Source organism: Schistocerca nitens, chromosome 1 (genome assembly GCF_023898315.1).
Source record: "Schistocerca nitens isolate TAMUIC-IGC-003100 chromosome 1, iqSchNite1.1, whole genome shotgun sequence".
NCBI lineage: Eukaryota > Metazoa > Arthropoda > Insecta > Orthoptera > Acrididae > Schistocerca > Schistocerca nitens.
The window spans coordinates 540,200,177-540,219,002 of record NC_064614.1 but is presented as its reverse complement, the minus strand read 5'-3'; the positions used below and the strand labels follow the sequence as shown (position 1 = coordinate 540,219,002).

The following is an 18,826-nucleotide window of genomic DNA, read 5'->3' as shown; positions in this document are numbered from 1 at the left end:
TATTTACCTTCATTCCTGTACAGTAGGTGTTCATTTACTGTATATTGTACAATACAACACTAGACTTACATTAATTCATGAACAATATGGCATTTCTGTATTTTTATTCTAACTTTAAATTCGTTAATGTTGTGTGTACATAATATTATTTTGACATTTATTTGTGCTACAGTTCATGTTTTTTTGCCACATATCGAGGAGGGAAACCTGTTTGAGTTGTTGTTGTTGTTGTTGTTGTTGTGGTCTTCAGTCCTGAGACTGGTTTGATGCAGCTCTCCATGCTACTCTATCCTGTGCAAGCTCCTTCATCTCCCAGTACCTACTGCAACCTACATCCTTCTGAATCTGCTTAGTGTATTCATCTGTTTGAATTACCTGTTCAAAACTGAAATTATTTTTTTTCTGCTCAATGTTTTGCACCATACAATAGTTCCAAAACTTGGGTGAATTGATGCATGCTGCAAACTGCATAACATTGATTATGCATGCAACAGCTGGTTGAATTTGGTGGGAACCAAGCTGAATTCACGTTTACTAACTTTGACTTTCAGGTGGCAGGTTGCATTGTCTACGAAAAGAACAACTTCACAATCTCCTTTCTTCATTTTGGCATTGAAAGAGATCAGCCATCTTCCATAAGACCACTCACCATCCACATCTTTTTATTGCTTCATCATCTATCTGGGAACCTACTGATGTCTATGTTTTTGAAACAACATGTTTATCCACCTTTCCAATCACAAACAGCTCTACTCCATTTCACCTGACATGTTTCTACACAGCAGTACAGTGAGTCTTTCCTCAGACATTTTTGCACCAGTGCACTTTTCTCTTCAAATTTCTAGAGATTTTGAAGGCAGTGCACGAGAACAGTCCTGTTCCATCAGCACTGAACAAGTTTCTTGGGTCATAATTTGAAATTAGATTGTATAGTATTGTCTTCCATTCTGTTGCTACACTTTCCTGCAAATCCTTAGCTTCCTCGCACACATCATTTCACACAATGTTGTGCCTAGCTTTGAAACTGTCCAGCCATCCTGTGGAAGCCTTCACCTCCACATTTACAAGCAATTTAGGTCTTTCAGTGTCTCAATCTGCAACATGGGTCCAGACAAAGGTATATTTTCTACCCAGGCACTTTTGAACCATTCCCACATTATCTCATTAATTTCTTCATTTCCCCTTTTATTCATCTTCCTTTTCATTTCTTTGTCCCCTTTCATCCATTCATCTCGTGTATTATCCATGTTTCTTAAAGTATCATAAACTTGTATTTTACCACATCTTAAACACATTATTATTTCATGTGGAGAGAGTTTGTCTTTCTCACTTGTGTCCGTTATCTTAACCTTTTTGTTAGGTATTAGCAACTCACTTTTTGTTTGGCATCATGTTATCACTTTAAGTGCTACTAGTGAACTGAAACTTGCAGGAAATAATGCAGGTAGTGCATTTCCTTTAAGTGCTTGACTTTTCCGGGTGAAATCATTGTTTAATGGAACAACACCCACCTCATTCACTCATTCATGCAGATTGCAGTGGAGTGTTCATAGGTGTGCACCAATGTTTCAGTGTCGGCCCATGTGTGTCAATCATAATGGAAAATGAGAAATGCTAACGGAGTGCTCACCAATGAACCGTTTCCTTTGCTGTGCCAACACTGCACATAACTTGTTCATTTTTGCACAGAGCTGCGTGGTTTGATGTCCCACCAAACCTCTTTCCTTGGTTTTGTGCCTCTTAACAGCATTGTCAGGGCTGTACAGTCTCTGTGTTAAAACTAGCGTACTTGTAGAGTTGAGAATAACTAAGTTATACTGTATATGGTAGTACAGTATAAGCTCTTTTTCTGCATTACACAGTGAATTATTAATCAAGTCTTAAAATTTGCATTCTGTTTTTGTGTTAGGCATGTTCCGCTTCATACAAAAAATTAGCATATGAAAGTGCATTGAATGCATCGGGACTGAAATACTTCAACGGTTGGGCAGATTTCCGAATTCTACACATTCTGCTCTGATCAAGTTTTACTATTATCACAATGTGATTCTGTATTTCTGACAATAATAAAATTTCTATATCATCTTTTAATGAAATTACCGCTATTAGATTTATGGTATGCATTGCCTTGGACCATCTGCGTGTTTACTTACAGACAATTGATATTATATTGTATTCTGCTCACTATCCTCAAGCTCTTCAACACTTTGTGAAAATTTCATGAAACATTTTCTTCTCAAGTATTGGCTGTCTTACATAAGATTAATCAAGCTGTAACATCAGTTTTATGTTAAATTAGCTGTTTTTAGGTTCCAAGCTTTTATTATATAACAGTTCATGCCAAAACTTGGACTATATAATAAACGATAACTGAAATTTCAGTAGAAATAGCTGCTCAAAATCTTTAAAATGGAGTTAGTACTTATATTTGTAGCATAATGTGTGTCTGTTTTGTACAAGAGAGAGATTGCTATTTTATGCATAATTTAATATCAAATAAAAGTTGCTGATACACAAAAGTTACACCTGGCTGATATCACTCCATCTTGATGGAGCTGCATGACACCAATCACATTTGAAGTAGTGGAGAAATGTTTCACTTATGCTAATTGTACATAGTGACATTAGGCTGGTCACATGTACCCTTTGGAAGAGTAGGATCTGGTAGTGGGTATGACTGATCAGTTGTGGATGGTAATTATTCAACTCTTGTTTCTACCAGAGCATTGATAATTAGTCATCTCTCATAATTAGTAGATACATAAGACAGGAAATTTGATGTGTAGATGTTTCCAAATAACCACTTTTAAAAAAATAACAAGAAGTCAATTTTAAGATAAATATTCACAGTTTAAAATTACATTGGTAGCACAAATGCCAAAAAAAAAAAAAAATTGTGGTCACTGGAGAAAGAACAGCTTGACATATTGAAGAGATTCCTGTGACATTGTTACATAAGCTGCAATAATGCAGTGGTTCAAATTAACCGGAATTGTCAGAAACTAACATAGACTTAATTATTAAGTTTATCCCAGAGAACAGTGGCATAAAATATGACAAAAGTACAGGCTGCCATGCACTTCAGGAGGGCTAGGCATAATTTTTTTTTATATTTAGTGTAAATTGTAATAAATAATTGGTTCCCACAACACTAAAGAAGCTATTCAAAACCCTCACATGTGCATGCAGCAAAATAAAAAAAGGACAGCACCAATCCTCTGACACATTGCCTGATGAAATTATCAAAAAGAAGTTCACACTCGTGTGACACTCAGGGTACCTCCATACTTAATAATAAACTAATGCTGCTAGTCAAGAGGATAATGTGCTTGGGACAGTATATTTGTAGTGTGTAGATAAGTTGAGAATTTGGATCTGATGGGAGGTTTGCTAGGATAGACAGTGCAGCTGCAGTGACCACTCTGTCCCGATGGCTCAGTGGTCAGAGCATCTGCCTAGTGAGCAGGAGACCTGGGTTTGAATCCTGGTGGTACAGATTTTCAACTTTCCCCTTTGATTTCAATCAATGCCCGCTTGTAGCCAAGGTCTGTAATTCCTTTATGTATAAAAACCCCAATTGTTGCTAACTCTTGGAAAAACTAGCACTCAACCAGCACCCACAACTAGGAAGTATTAAAAGTTTGGTAAACTCGACAAAACTTCTGTGAACAAAGTTAAGAGTCCAAAACATGACACAGCAATAAAAACTTCGCAGTTTATGAGGGCATACATATTAATAACTGAAAGTAACAACTTGAATATGCAGCTGATGCACCATACAGAATAATCTACCACGTACTTCTGGCGTGATTCGAAATTGTGCCCCCTCTCCAGCATCCAGCCAGCCCTTAAACACCCTCATGCTTGGTTATCTGTAACTACTTGTTTTCAGGCTCAATACTTGTCCCAGTACCAAAGTACTATTTCTATATCTTCAATGCTAGCTTAGATGTAATTGCACATGCATGTGGTTTGGTTTTGTGCTGATCACTTAAAGCTGTCACCGTAAGTTGTGCAACAGGTAAATCTCTCACATCAGTAAAAATATACAGGGTATCCTGCTATCATTTCAGAAAATCATCGAAGCTTGTAGAGGTAAAACATCATGTATTTTTGTAAAACAATTATCAGCCCTCAAATTTCTTTTCTGTTATGCTAGAATTTCAGTGTGTGCTCCACTTGTCACTTGTAGAACATCAAGATGGTATTATGAATTCTGCCCATGTGCAAGACAGCATTGCTGCAGTGACAGTTTTGATTGCTTCATTGATTCGTGCATGAAGGGAACAATGTCATTGACTAGTGTTGTGTACACAAAACACCACAAAAGAAGTGTAACGGTGTGACTTCGGGAGAGCAAGGGGGCCTGTGACTTTGGGAGAGCAAGGGGGCCATACAATGGGACCATCATGACCCATCCACCTCTCAGAAAATGTCATTCAGCACTTCCTGCAATTTTTGTGATGTACGATGAATTGTTTTGTAGGGGCTGCATTGAACTGCAGATTACACTCTGCCAATATGTGCTTGAGACATATGGCGATGTCCATGTTGAGGATGTTCTTTGACACTGCTTGTCTCTTTAAAGTTCCTTTGTTTCTGCCAATCATGCCTTCCCATACTGACATGGATGACTTCATATTACCATTGTCATAGATTTGAATTCTGCATACCAGATGCCACATTGTGCCTTCTTCTGGTCTGTCACCAATTTATTGCATTCCAAGTAAAATCTTCGACAAAGGAATAAGGAAAAACTTTGAAAGCTGCTAAATGTTTTACAACAAACCACAATTCTCTATAAGTAATAATTTCCAAGTTATGAATTGTTTTGAAATCATGGTGCAACTTTTGCATGCCCCGTAGTTAGGATGTTAGAACAGACTGACTAAATTATTAATCGTGCCTTTAATTTATATGTGACAAAGTGACATATCCTTAATGGGAAATTAGTTCCCCATTCTCCTACTGCAATCTGTTTTCTTTTAAGTTTAGAAAAGCATGAATTAAGGAGTTTTAATTACTGTACTGAAACATTGGCTGAAAATTACCTAATATACTACATAAAACATATATTCTACAAATTGTTCGTGGTGTGTATGTTAGTATCTTATCTTGTGTTCCCCTTTGTTGGGAACTGTGGATTCCTATTCTACGTGAAAGCAATCTGACTGGATGGAAATTAAATAAAGTTTTTACTGCTTGTCTTGTTTCCATTGTTTTTTCCTTGTCCAGAACATCCAGTCAGTCTCTGTCCTTCGGTGGCACAAAAACTTTAGGATTATTAAATTTCATTTATATCATGATCCATCACATTTGTAATTAATACATTAAAAGTTTTTTACAGTCGCCTTGATTATTTTAGTGAAAATAAAAACTTATTTGAAATAATATGATGTTGCCTAGAGCTAAAAAACAAATGTATGTGTCTGCTCCAGCAACCAGCATCGCAGAACGATATAATTGTATGTAAGAATCTTAATTTTTTTCTATAATAAAAGCTAAGCAAGAGATCTTTCAAAAATATTGGTACTGTAGCTGGAGGCTGCTTCATTCATTTCTTTGCTTTACCATATAATTAAAAAGGTTTGCCACTTAGGGATGGTGCACTCCCCCCCCCCCCCCCAACTCCCTCCCTTGCTAGTGAGATGAAAGTTTTCTTTCTGTGTAAGCTAAGTGCATTGGTATGGTTAAAAAAATCTTTCTCTCAGGAGTGATTAAATGTATCAAGTTGTAATTTATGTCATTTAATGAGATCTGTGGTCTCTTGTGAGTGTAGAACATGAAGCTTCCAAGTAAATGCAATCAAATGATTTTGTCATTTATGTCACAAATATTAATTCTTTCAAACTCATTCAACAAAACCTATTTCCCATTTATCTAGAATCATTAAATTTGGCAAGAAGAAAGGTTTCACAGTAAAAACAAAGGAAAAAATCTGAAAATTGTTGATTTGTAATTATCACATGAGAAAACATATTTCTTTTGTAATTTGTTATCTGACTTCACACTTGAAACTAAAACAGTCGGAAGGTTTGCATTCAGGCTGACTAGGTCACAATAGTAAAAGTAAATGAATGACTTATTGTTTTATGGCACATTTCAGAATTTATCGATATCAGGTATCAAAGAGCAATTATTGCACATAGTCTAGTTTGTGAATGTTTGTTTCATATACAACTTGGAACACCATATCTATGTCTAGTAATTGCTCCTGGATATCTAACTATGGATACATTCTGAAACACGTCATATGAACAATACAGTCATTCATTGCATGATATTTGACTTTCACTATTGCGACTCAGTCAGCCTGAATGGAGAGCTAGTGATATGGTTGCCTGCCTCCTGCATGACTTTGTCACATTTATATTATTAAAATTAAAACATTAACTAAAATCTTGCAACCCGTGAGACTGTTGTCTTGCAAAATCAAATGTCAGTAACAGGAATAAATGGTAGAGATCTCGATTCCTGGAACGGATGAACTGTCTATATAGATAATTAAGTTTGTACGGAACCCTCACTGCATGAGTCCACCTCGCACCTGGCCAATTTTCTTTCATTTTGCCTGTCTGTGATTCACTTTTCTCCTATGAGATACACAAAGCAGCTAACCAGTTTAACATGTGTAGTAAAAGAATTTTCAGTTTACAAGTACAGCATCTTAAATAATGATCACAAGGAATGAAAGCAGAATGGTGGCATCTTCTTGTAGTTGTTGACTATTGGCTAAATATGATGCTTGGACATGCTGGCTCGCTTTCAAAGAAGTATACAAAACTGCTGTGCTCAGGTCTGCCCCCCCCCCCCCCCCACACCCGCCCCACTTGTTCATCATGAAGCAACATAATCATTTTGTAATTAATTACAAATTGTAATTGACAAAAATAAATTAAATCCATTTTTAGAGAAATATTTGCCTTATGTGTTCATGTATGATAAAGTTCTGTCAAACTACAAACTCTGTTTCTTCTTCATCCCTATTATAGTGGTACTGCAGCGGTGTAGTAACAAGTTTTCTCCCTAGCCAGTTCATTTTATTTCCTTAACTGGGTATGAAATCACGAACTTCTCCAAAAGATATAAATCTATTAATTATTAGGAACAAAGCACTCCTATTATCAAAATAAAGTAATTTCTTCTATACTACTGGTACTTACCAGATTACAGAAAGGTTTACAGCTTAGGTGACTCAAATTGTGTAAAGCAGTTCTTTGCCTTTATATTTTCCCCATAGAAATTATTACCTTTCTTACTCATGTAAAAGTAAACCGACACTATTTTCTCTGTAATTGCACAAGATTCATTTTTGAATAATTGCTAATGCAGAATTAATGTATTAGTTTTCAGTTGTGGCACAACAGCTACTAAAAAGGATGCAGAAGTAGTGAAAATGATGCTCTCTACTGGAGGCATTTGCCAAGAAATTTCAGAATCTTTGATTGATGCTGCTGGTGGTCTGTCTGGATGTGGGCCTGCATATGTATGTATAACATAATAATCTATTTCAACAAAAGTAATCTGCTCACCAAGTGGTGACAGGAGAACACACGTATAAAGAAATGTTTTATCCTATGTAAGCTATCGGAGCCTGTCGCTCCTCTTTTCAGCAGAAGAGTTGAAGGGGAATGAAGGGGAGTGAAGGAAAAGGACTGGTGAGGTTTAGGAAAAGAGGTAGAGTTCAAGAAAAGTAACCCAGAACCCCGGGTCTGAGGAGACTTATCAGACGGAATGAGAAGGAATGTGAGAGTTCTCCTGCTACTGCTTAGGGAGTAGATTTTTTTCTGTCCAGTTACATTATAATCTTTTTCATATTAATTAATATTTTTCATATTAACTAAATGTAGATAAAGAAATTTGATGAGTTAATCTTGTGCAGTCGTCTTTAACAAGTGGTATTTTGTTTCAGTATCTATGAAACTGTACTGCAAATGGCAAACAATTTTTTATGGTACCATTGATACTTAGATTAACTCTCCTGTGCTAGCCAAGATTTGTTAGTGCAGGCCACAACTATTATATGTTGTGACAATGTTCGCCTGATTTGTCTCTTCATTTGTTTGTCCTCGGTGTCGACGTACTTTCTGGCTGACAAATGGCTTGAGGAAGTACAATTACTGAATTATGAAGGGCTGGTTTTGCCAACATGTTTTCGAATAGAGCCAAATAGATCCTTTAAGGTTACCATTAGTTGTTCCCCCAAATGTTTATAATTGGTACAGAATTTATATTTGTTTATACATCAACAATAGAATTGAAGTTATGAAACAATTACTGGTTTCACCCTATAACAAAAGATACTAACTGTTGTTGTTGTTGTGGTGTTCAGTCCTGAGACTGGTTTGATGCAGCTCTCCATGCTACTCTATCCTGTGCAAGCTGCTTCATCTCCCAGTACCTACTGCAACCTACATCCTTCTGAATCTGCTTAGTGTATTCATCTCTTGGTCTCCCTCTACGATTTTTACCCTCCACGCTGCCCTCCAATGCTAAATTTGTGATCCCTTGATGCCTCAAAACATGTCCTACCAACCGATCCCTTCTTCTAGTCAAGTTGTGCCACAAACTTCTCTTCTCCCCAATCCTATTCAATACCTCCTCATTAGTTACGTGATCTACCCACCTTATCTTCAGCATTCTTCTGTAGCACCACATTTCGAAAGCTTCTATTCTCTTCTTGTCCAAACTGGTTATCGTCCATGTTTCACTTCCATACATGGCTACACTCCATACAAACACTTTCAGAAACGACTTCCTGACACTTAAATCTATACTCGATGTTAACAAATTTCTCTTCTTCAGAAACGCTTTCCTTGCCATTGCCAGTCTACATTTTATAACCTCTCTGCTTCGACCATCATCAGTTATTTTACTCCCTAAATAGCAAAACTCCTTTACTACTTTAAGTGTCTCATTTCCTAATCTAATCCCCTCAGCATCACCCGATTTAATTTGACTACATTCCATTATACTCGTTTTGCTTTTGTTGATGTTCATCTTATATCCTCCTTTCAAGACACTGTCCATTCCGTTCAACTGCTCTTCCAAGTCCTTTGCTGTCTCTGACAGAATTACAATGTCATCGACGAACCTCAAAGTTTTTACTTCTTCTCCATGAATTTTAATACCTACTCCGAATTTTTCTTTTGTTTCCTTCACTGCTTGCTCAATATACAGATTGAATAACATCAGGGAGAGGCTACAACCCTGTCTCACTCCTTTCCCAACCACTGCTTCCCTTTCATGCCCCTCGACTCTTATAACTGCCATCTGGTTTCTGTACAAATTGTAAATAGCCTTTCGCTCCCTGTATTTTACCCCTGCCACCTTCAGAATTTGAAAGAGAGTATTCCAGTTAACGTTGTCAAAAGCTTTCTCTAAGTCTACAAATGCTAGAAACGTAGGTTTGCCTTTTCTTAATCTTTCTTCTAAGATAAGTCGTAAGGTTAGTATTGCCTCACGTGTTCCAACATTTCTACGGAATCCAAACTGATCTTCCCCGAGGTTCGCTTCTACCAGTTTTTCCATTCGTCTGTAAAGAATTCGCGTTAGTATTTTGCAGCTGTGACTTATTAAACTGATAGTTCGGTAATTTTCACATCTGTCAACACCTGCTTTCTTTGGGATTGGAATTATTATATTCTTCTTGAAGTCTGAGGGTATTTCGCCTGTCTCATACATCTTGCTCACCAGATGGTAGAGTTTTGTCACGACTGGCTCTCCCAAGGCCATCAGTAGTTCTAATGGAATGTTGTCTACTCCCGGGGCCTTGTTTCGACTCAGGTCTTTCAGTGCTCTGTCAAACTCTTCACGCAGTATCTTATCTCCCATTTCATCTTCATCAACATCCTCTTCAATTTCCATAATATTGTCCTCAAGTACATCGCCCTTGTATAAACCCTCTATATACTCCTTCCACCTTTCTGCCTTCCCTTCTTTGCTTAGAACTGGGTTGCCATCTGAGCTCTTGATATTCATACAAGTGGTTCTCTTCTCTCCCAAGGTCTCTTTTAATTTTCCTGTAGGCAGCATCTATCTTACCCCTAGTGAGACAAGACTCTACATCCTTACATTTGTCCTCTAGCCACCCCTGCTTAGCCATTTTACACTTCCTGTCGATCTCATTTTTGAGATACTAACTAGGAATAGTTAAAATAAATTAGAAAATCAATTACATACGTAAAACCAAGCACTAAACGGTTGCTACATCAGGAAAGAGGGAAGGAGAGGGAAAGACGAAAGGATGTGGGTCTTAAGGGAGAGTGTAAGGAGTCATTCCAATCCCGGGAGTGGAAAGACTTACCTTAGGGGGAAAAAAGGACAGGTATACACTCGCTCGCGCACACACACACACATCCATCTGCACATACACAGACACAGACACACGGATGGATGTGTGTGTGTGCGCGAGTGTATACCTGTCCTTTTTCCCCCCTAAGGTAAGTCTTTCCACTCCCGGGATTGGAATGACTCCTTACCCTCTCCCTTAAGACCCATATCCTTTCGTCTTTCCCTCTCCTTCCCTCTTTCCTGATGAAGCAACCGTTTGTTGCGAAAGCTTGAATTTCGTGTGTATGTTTGTGTTTCTATCGACCTGCCAGCTCTTTCGTTCGGTAAGTCACATCATCACATCATCTTTGTTTTTAGATATATTTTTCCCACGTGGAATGTTTCCCTCTATTATATTCAAACCAAGCACTAAATTAGATCTGATGTTAAATTCTTTAAAACTGAGGGCCAGCCTTTCTCTTATATGAAAATGCAGACTATGCTCATGTATGTTAATGGTAAATAGTTAAGAATAAAATGAATTCATAGGAGGCAGATGATAAAACAAAAGGGGAAGTAAAAATTATCCCAGCTTGCCTCGTCACATCGACCTCTCATTGGATTGACTAGATAGGTATTGGAAATAGCTAACTGGGCAATTCAGTGACTACAAGTGATGCCAGAAATTGAATTTAAAATCTACACACACAAAAAAAATCTTATCAAAAACTACAGTACATATGTTTTATCAAATTTATACTTATGTGAACTGGCCATATGAAAATCCCCATACGAAATATTTACATACAGTGTATCATACATTTACATAAAATATCCACAAGTTACTCTTTTAACTAAATTTATGCATCTTCATCATAAGTGATGTCCTTTTTGGCTCAGCGAAGATTACATTTAAAGATACATGTCATTTTATATGAGTCCTGTCTTGCTTAACAAAAAATTAATCCTCATCGCTAGCAAAGAAGTTAAATTACACTGCACATTGCAGTTCATGTTTAGACAAAAAATTTCACTTGCTCAGTGTTTAGTAATTTTCACAAGCACTTTCACTTTTTCAATGAGCTTTTACACATTCTCTCACCAAGTTGTCCATGCCTTCAACAGGTCCAAGTGGCAGTTAGGAAATGCACTGCGATCACGTTCCTTGGAGATGGTTCTCCTCTGCCACAGTACATGAAAAACTCAGACAAAAATCCTACTTTAGTACACTTATTTTTACTTCTAACTTTAACCTAAAAAAAAAAATTTTCACACCAAAAATGGTAGTCATTACTTCACAATTAAATACATAGTTCTCATAACATTACAATAATTAGCAATAAATTTTGCTATAGTATAAAAGGTGTGGACTGGAAAATTTTTTAAATCAAGTGCACATTACACTACAAAACATTACTCTTTAAGTCATAACTGTCTGAAACTGGTTAAACCTGAAAGACTCAGGTTTCTTTTCTATTTGCAAAATAACAAAAATTCAATGTGTGCATTACCTCTAGTAAAAACTCAAGATGTGCAGTAGCATATATTTCTTGATCATTACATTATGAAAAAAAGAATAGTCACCATCACGTAACTTAATTACTGCTCAAATCAAAATGAAGGGAATGGTAATAGTACCAAATCATTGACCTACTTCTCCACTCAACTCTAAGTATTACTCTCATTCAACCAGAAAATTAAATCCTCACAAAATTGCTACCAAATAGTTTACCTGTCAGAATATTCACATCAGTGTAGCACCACCGTTATCGGTTGATCAGCAAAATTACTTTTCTTCATTCCAGTATTACCGCTCGGAATACAAATAAGTTTTCAGATAACCTATTGATCCAATGATGCAGCCTTATATCACTCGTACCTCACAAAAATAATGCTCTTTATATTAAGCTCTCATTCTCAGCTGCAGTGTCATGAATTACACAACATACACAGTACTCAACATTGCCTAGTTCAAAATTTAGATCAACACAGTTACACCAAATTTGTTTGAATACAGTTATTTTTTTTCATTAGTCGTGTCTGTCAGCTCAATTATTTTGCTTACGTTTCTTACCTCGTTAGCTAGTGGAATGCGTTCTCGAAAAATATCCCTACTGCAGAGACAGGCTTCCTAACCTTTAAGACCCTAACATTATTCATTATTTTATTATTTCATTATTGTTTCATTATCTAATAAATAAACACCTGCTCTACTTATTTACTGCAAAATTGATTCTACTGAAAAACACTCCACAGTAACAGATCTTTACGCCAAGGCAAACATAACTCTCATTACTGATCAGACAAAATTATCGTTCAGAAAAACTATTCTTACACGTATTCCATCGAATTACGTAGGATTCTAGCCTAAAGGGCGATATATTTACAAACCTTGCTTATTCTTTCCACACACATTACTCCAGGTGACTATGTTTACAGTGGTAATTCCTTAATGCTAGAAAAGGCTGTACCATGACACTTCTATGGGTAGATAGTGTATGCTGCTGTACAAAATCACATGGCAGTCAAAGAAAGAATGTTTCCGATTCACTTAAAAACTACAGATAGGGTAGGAGAAGAGTTTGACTGCCTCGGGAAACATGAAAAATGAGACAGACAGTTGGGGTAATCATTATCACCTCATAATGAATCCAACACAGAATGTTGAATCCTTGTGCTAATTGCACAAGAAATTAGTCCTAAATGTTACATCAATGCTGAGATTTTGAATTACCAAGAAATTGCAGTCCAACAGCTGTCGTGCCAATTCCACGGTTAATAGTACCTCTTGTTCCACACTCATTGGTAGCTTACCAGTAACACCAACAATTTTTATTCCAGAAACATGCGTTATTACTATACTGTCTGTGTTGATAATAGGTTCAAAAAATTCCTGTAAAATGCCAGTCAAGTCACTGCCACTGCCACTGTCCAGTAAACACTTAACATGTATCTCTTGTACCCTTGCTGTTATTACAGTGGGCTACACTTCATTTTTACTTACCATATGATCTTCTTCATACAACAAATCCTCATTAATCCTATCCTTGCAAAAACTTATCATCGTGCTTACCAAAATTATCATCAGACACAGTCGTACGACAGAGAGCATGGCTCTGTTTCTCATTACCATTCTCTAACTCTTCATTAGGCCTAACATTATCCTCCTTTATTCTTTTTTTACTTAATACATTGCACTACTTATCAATTATAAATTCAAATACTCCATTTTCATCACTACCGGATTCGTCATTGCTATCATCATTACAACTACAGTCAGAATCAGATCCACTGCCACTTACACTTTGCTTTAGATTTTATACCTCTTCCAATTTTTCCTCTATTTCAGCCAATTTTGAATCTACATTTTTATTTACTTTTACCAGTTTTTCCTCTACAACTACTGCACATTTGGTTTCTACCCCTGTTTCTAAATCATTTTTAATCTGATCGCGGTGGTGGTCTGCTGCCACTTGGTGAGTAAATTTTTTTATCCATCCAATTACATTACATTACATTACATTTATTTGCTCTATGACAGGTACTACATCAGCTGGCATTATACTGTAAGCATACATAAGGGCAATTTCCAGATATCACTCATTTGAAATTCATAGATACAGCTCATTAAATTGTCTGTAGTACAAATTTATTTTAAGTATTTGAGAAATTGGCGCATTAAGCTGTATCAACAGTAAACCGCTAGCTATGTGGCAGTAATATTTCTAGCACCATTGATGTGCTGCAGATTGTCCAGCCTATTTTCCAGAGCTGACACTTTCTTTTCCACCTATTGCTGCATCTGCAGTAATTTTTCTTTGAAAATTTCTTAGTTTATTGAAGAGATTATGGCAGTCATAGATCAGCATTTTGCACATCTTCCATAATTGTACTTCATGGAGGGAATTTATCCTCTGGGGAAAAAATGTTGGTTGATGTACCCTGACATAAAAGGAGGCTATGTTAGATAGTAAGTGCATATTTTTATATTACAGGAGATACTTTGTGTCAGGCCAACTATTACACCATACCACATTCCTTTCCAAAGAATGTAGAAACACCTGTATAGAGAGGTCACATTAAAATTTAACATAAGTTATTGATTTAAAGCTGCTGCTGTGGATCAACACTGCTGCTCTTGATCTCTAATATTCATAGCATTCTGTGTACCACACTTGCGTTGCCCTGTGATGATGTTTAGCATTGGTAAGTGCTTAGAGAGTAGGCTGCTGTTGCTGGTGCAACTATGTTATTAACAATTGTGTGAGAAATAATCTCGGCATTGCGCATCTTATATATCTGTATAATGATGGTAGTGAAATAGCGTGATGGTGGATTAAGTTCATATTTCTTTCTTGGAAAATGACAAGCTAATAAAGCTCTCAATTCAGTTGGCAACTGAAAAGTTTGTTAGCTGTGCAAATTTATTAACTTCAGAACAAGACATTGATCATGACATTTCAAAAAACAAGTATACAAACACAGTGAAGATTCTCTTCTATTTTGAAATTCACCCAGCAACATAACATGGTTATACACTTTCTTCCTACAGAGGAGACTTCTGTTAATTAAGAAGAGCATGTCAGAAGGAAGTTCTCATTTCACCAATCATGTTTTCATTCATTCAAACTCGCAAAAAGAACAGCTGCAGCTTTTTCCCCATTTCTTATGCAGTGCTTCAGTACTTTCAGTATCCTAGGTTTTTCCTGGATCAGTCACTAATTAAATATATTTAAAAATTTGTAAGTATTTGTGATATTGCATTGTTTTTATTACCTTACAAAATTGATTGTTCATAAAACAAGCAGATTTTCCTTAAATTGTGGAGAATAACAAATTAATATTTTTGTAAGTTTATACATATTTTTCTGCAGCACTAATTCAGTTGTGAGTGCCAACGTCAGTAGATTGCAGCTTCGATTATTGAGGACTCAATTTCTTTAGCGGAGCAGAGTGCACAGCTTTTGGGTTAATTGTGGTGCTTCACAAAACAATACTAAATTGCTAAAATGTTGTTAACATTTACATAAACCTTTTACTTCAAGTAAATACTTAAAAAATAAGGACTAAAAGAGATCTCTCAGTGAGAAGCAGAAATGTCAAGTCATCGAAAGGCACATACAAAAGAAGGAAAACGTGCTAGGTTTCGAGTTATCCTTTGACAAGCTACAGTGCGCACACACACGTGTGCATGCTGACACACGCGCACACACACACACACACACACACACACACACACACACACACACACACACACACACACACACACACACCTATGCCCCTACATGGTGCCAGCTTTAAGTAAATAGCTTAGTCACTGTCATTGTTTCTTAATACTAGGGTGTAAATATTTGCTTGGATTGTCATTTTAATTAGTTGTTTCACGAAAGTTATTGATGTCTATTTTTTATATGTTATCACATACTAAGGCTTTCATTTTTAATAGGTGTACCTCATTATTGAAGCATTATCTGATGGTGCAGTGAAGATGGGTGTTCCTCGAGCTATGGCGACACAGTTTGCTTCTCAGACAGTGCTAGGTGCTGCGAAAATGGTGCTAGAGACAGGGAAGCATCCAGGGCAGTTGAAAGATGAAGTGTGCTCACCTGGAGGTACTACAATTTGTGGTATCCATGCATTGGAGAAGGGAGGTGTCAGGTATGTTGAACAGGAGGGAGAGAGAGAGAGAGAGAGAGAGAGAGAGAGAGAGAGAGAGAGAGAGAGGAAATTGATCTAATGTGGTGTAATCTGACTTGTATATTACTTACCCAGTTTCAAAAAAGTCTAGAAAACTCCTCTAGCAGCTACTTATGTGGATGATGCAGGTACTTCAAACATCAGTAAGAGAACAAATAAATTTCAACATATCTCTCATGTAATACAGTTGAATATATAATCATATTGGCAGTACAATCACTTATTATACAGTAGTAGCTAATGTTGGAAACGCTTTTACAAAGCTTTCACATTCACAGATTCAGTTTTCACAGTTCAGTGCTGTTAGCTGTATTAGTACAGAAGTAACTAAATGAATGGGTAACACTGTGGAATAAAAGTTTGATGTTGATACCATACCTCTGTTATGAACTAGTTGTTTTGAACTGGTTCAAGACATGAAATATCTGGAGTCAGTTTTGGCACAATCTGTTGTTTGTTTGCAATACAACCTCAGATATTCCCCCACTGTGGTAATTGTTTGACAGACTGACTATAATACTATCAGCACATAAGAGGTTTCCTTCCTTTATTTAAAAAATAAGCAGTTCTGTCCTAATAAACAAGGACACATGGAAGAAACTTGTTTGGAGTATGAAAGATTTATTTATTACAATTGTAGTGGCCCACGTAAGATTTCACACCCACAACCTGGGTGCACAGTGGTATGGCGTGCCATGGATATCGCAGGTTCCTTCACTCTCAGGTGCGTGCACGGCATCTCCGTAGTGCAATCTACTGGCTGGCCGACGGCTTATAGAATCGTGCCCCACCAACTGTGCCACCAGTCAGATCTTGATATTCAGCATGTGTGTCTCAGACTAATAGTGCAGCCACTCCGTGGCGAGTGTTTTCCTTTACTAGTATTCTTGAAGTAATAAGATGTGTCTGTTATTATCTGTATTTTCTTGTAGTCTGAATGGTAATAGGAAATTAATATAAACATAATGAAGGCAATGAGAAGAAAATGTGCAGACATACTGTCCATGTAAAAATTTACATTTCCAGCTTTTATGTTTGTAATCTTGTTCAGGGTACTTTTATTTTAATGCATCAATAGTAGTCATCCAATATATTCTTGTTTCATTATCCTGTATAATGATGTTCCACAGTATGAAGCTCTTAATGTAATACTTTGTTTTCAAAGAAATGGCCTCAGTGTAGCCAGGAGTTGAACCAGAGTACTGTTGAGAAAATATATAATCACACCTGTGCAATCCAAAGCTTGTGAAAAGCCATCATTCTTCCAGTCAAATACGCATAGTTGGGCTACATTTTTATACCAACAAAGTTCTTCCTAACTTCTTTTAAAGAAATCTTCATTCCATTGTCCTTGTTAGTGAATTATTCTTCTTGGTAAATCATTCACCACATAAAGGGACATAAATGTGAGGTCCTCTGAAAACTCCTATTTTGATCTAGAAGACCAAGAATAAATTGTATGTCTAATTAACTGCCCTGACACGGGGGTTCATTAAGCAAAGTCTGATGTGAAGTGAGCGAATATTGGCCTGCTTTGGCAAGTGATTTGCTCATTGACAGTGTTTGGCATTTCTGCTTCCAAGAGTTGTAAAATGGGTCACTCCTTCCATACCCAGTTCTGCTCGTGAAAAAAGTGAATAATATTTACTAGAAAATTAATAGCTGGTTCACTGTGAATGAACTGGCACTGAACTACAATAAAACAGAAGACATGCAATTCTGTACTACACAAGAACTGGCCACACTATTAGAAACAATGCATGAAAGTAAACTAATAAATGAAATTGATATTCTGAATTTGTGTGTGTTTTACTGATAAGAAACTGAACTGGGAGTTGCATGTTACAGAGCTTATTAAATGTCTAAGCTCTGCAACTTTGACATTATTGATAATAAGAGATAGTGGAGCAGAAAATGTCAAACAATTGACTTACCTTTCCTAATTTCATTCACAAATGTCGTTTGGCATCATATTCTGGGGTAACACAGCTTAGAGGAGAGGGCAGGCAAAAATGTCTGTTGCACAGAAGCATGTAATAGGATTAACATGATGTGTCCACTTCAGGAGCTCTTGTAAGCATCTCTTTAAGCAATTGGGCACACTGACAACAGCCCACAGTACATTTACTCCCTAATGAAGTTTGTTGTTAGCAATTATTGTTTGTTTGAAAACAACAGTATCATTCAGAAATACTCGAAGGAGAAATGACTTGTAACCGTCTGACTTAACTGTAACCATACTCAGTTGAATATATCAGACAATGGAAAATCCAGTACGGAATATAACAGTGTTAGGAACATGATATTAAGTTCCTAATAACCATATAGCAGAGATGCTAAATCGCATGTAGGCACAACATAAAGACTCTCAGAAAGTGCACTCTCGGCCAACAAGGTCTTTGTCAGAAATAAGAAATAGACAATGCATACCACGCCCTCCTCCCCCCCCCCCCCCCCACACACACACACACGACCAGTCCCTGGCTGCTGAGCCCTGGCTGTGAGCAGCAGCACATTATGGAAGAGGCAACTGGGTGGTTGGAGTGAGGAGGAGGCTGGGGTGGGGAGGGGGAATGATAGCAGGGTAGAGATGGAGGATGGTAAAGTACTGCTTGTGGGACATACAGGGACGAGGTGGAGAGAGGGTAGGACAGCTAGGTGCAGTCAGGAGGTTATACGGAAGTTGGTGGGAGGGGGGGGGGGAGTGTGGAAATGGAGAGAAGTCAAGACTGTGGGTGCATTGGTGGACTAGAGGGCTGTGTATTGCTGGAGTGGGAACAGGGAAGGGGCCATATGGATAAGGTTGAGGCTAGGAGGTTATGGGAATGTAGGATATATTGCAGGGAGAGTACACACA

The 18,826-nt window shown here is 37.2% G+C and overlaps 1 protein-coding gene across 2 annotated transcripts in view; it reads left to right on the top strand.

The window, feature by feature from the left end:
• LOC126253863 (uncharacterized) overlaps positions 1-18,826 on the top strand; it is an 83,848-nt gene that overhangs the window by 47,738 nt on the left and 17,284 nt on the right. For both annotated transcript variants that reach the window (XM_049955261.1, XM_049955262.1), the window contains 2 exons: positions 7,347-7,486; positions 15,719-15,930. In XM_049955261.1, coding sequence (XP_049811218.1) covers positions 7,347-7,486; positions 15,719-15,930 — 352 coding nt within the window. The remainder of the gene's footprint in view (positions 1-7,346; positions 7,487-15,718; positions 15,931-18,826) is intronic.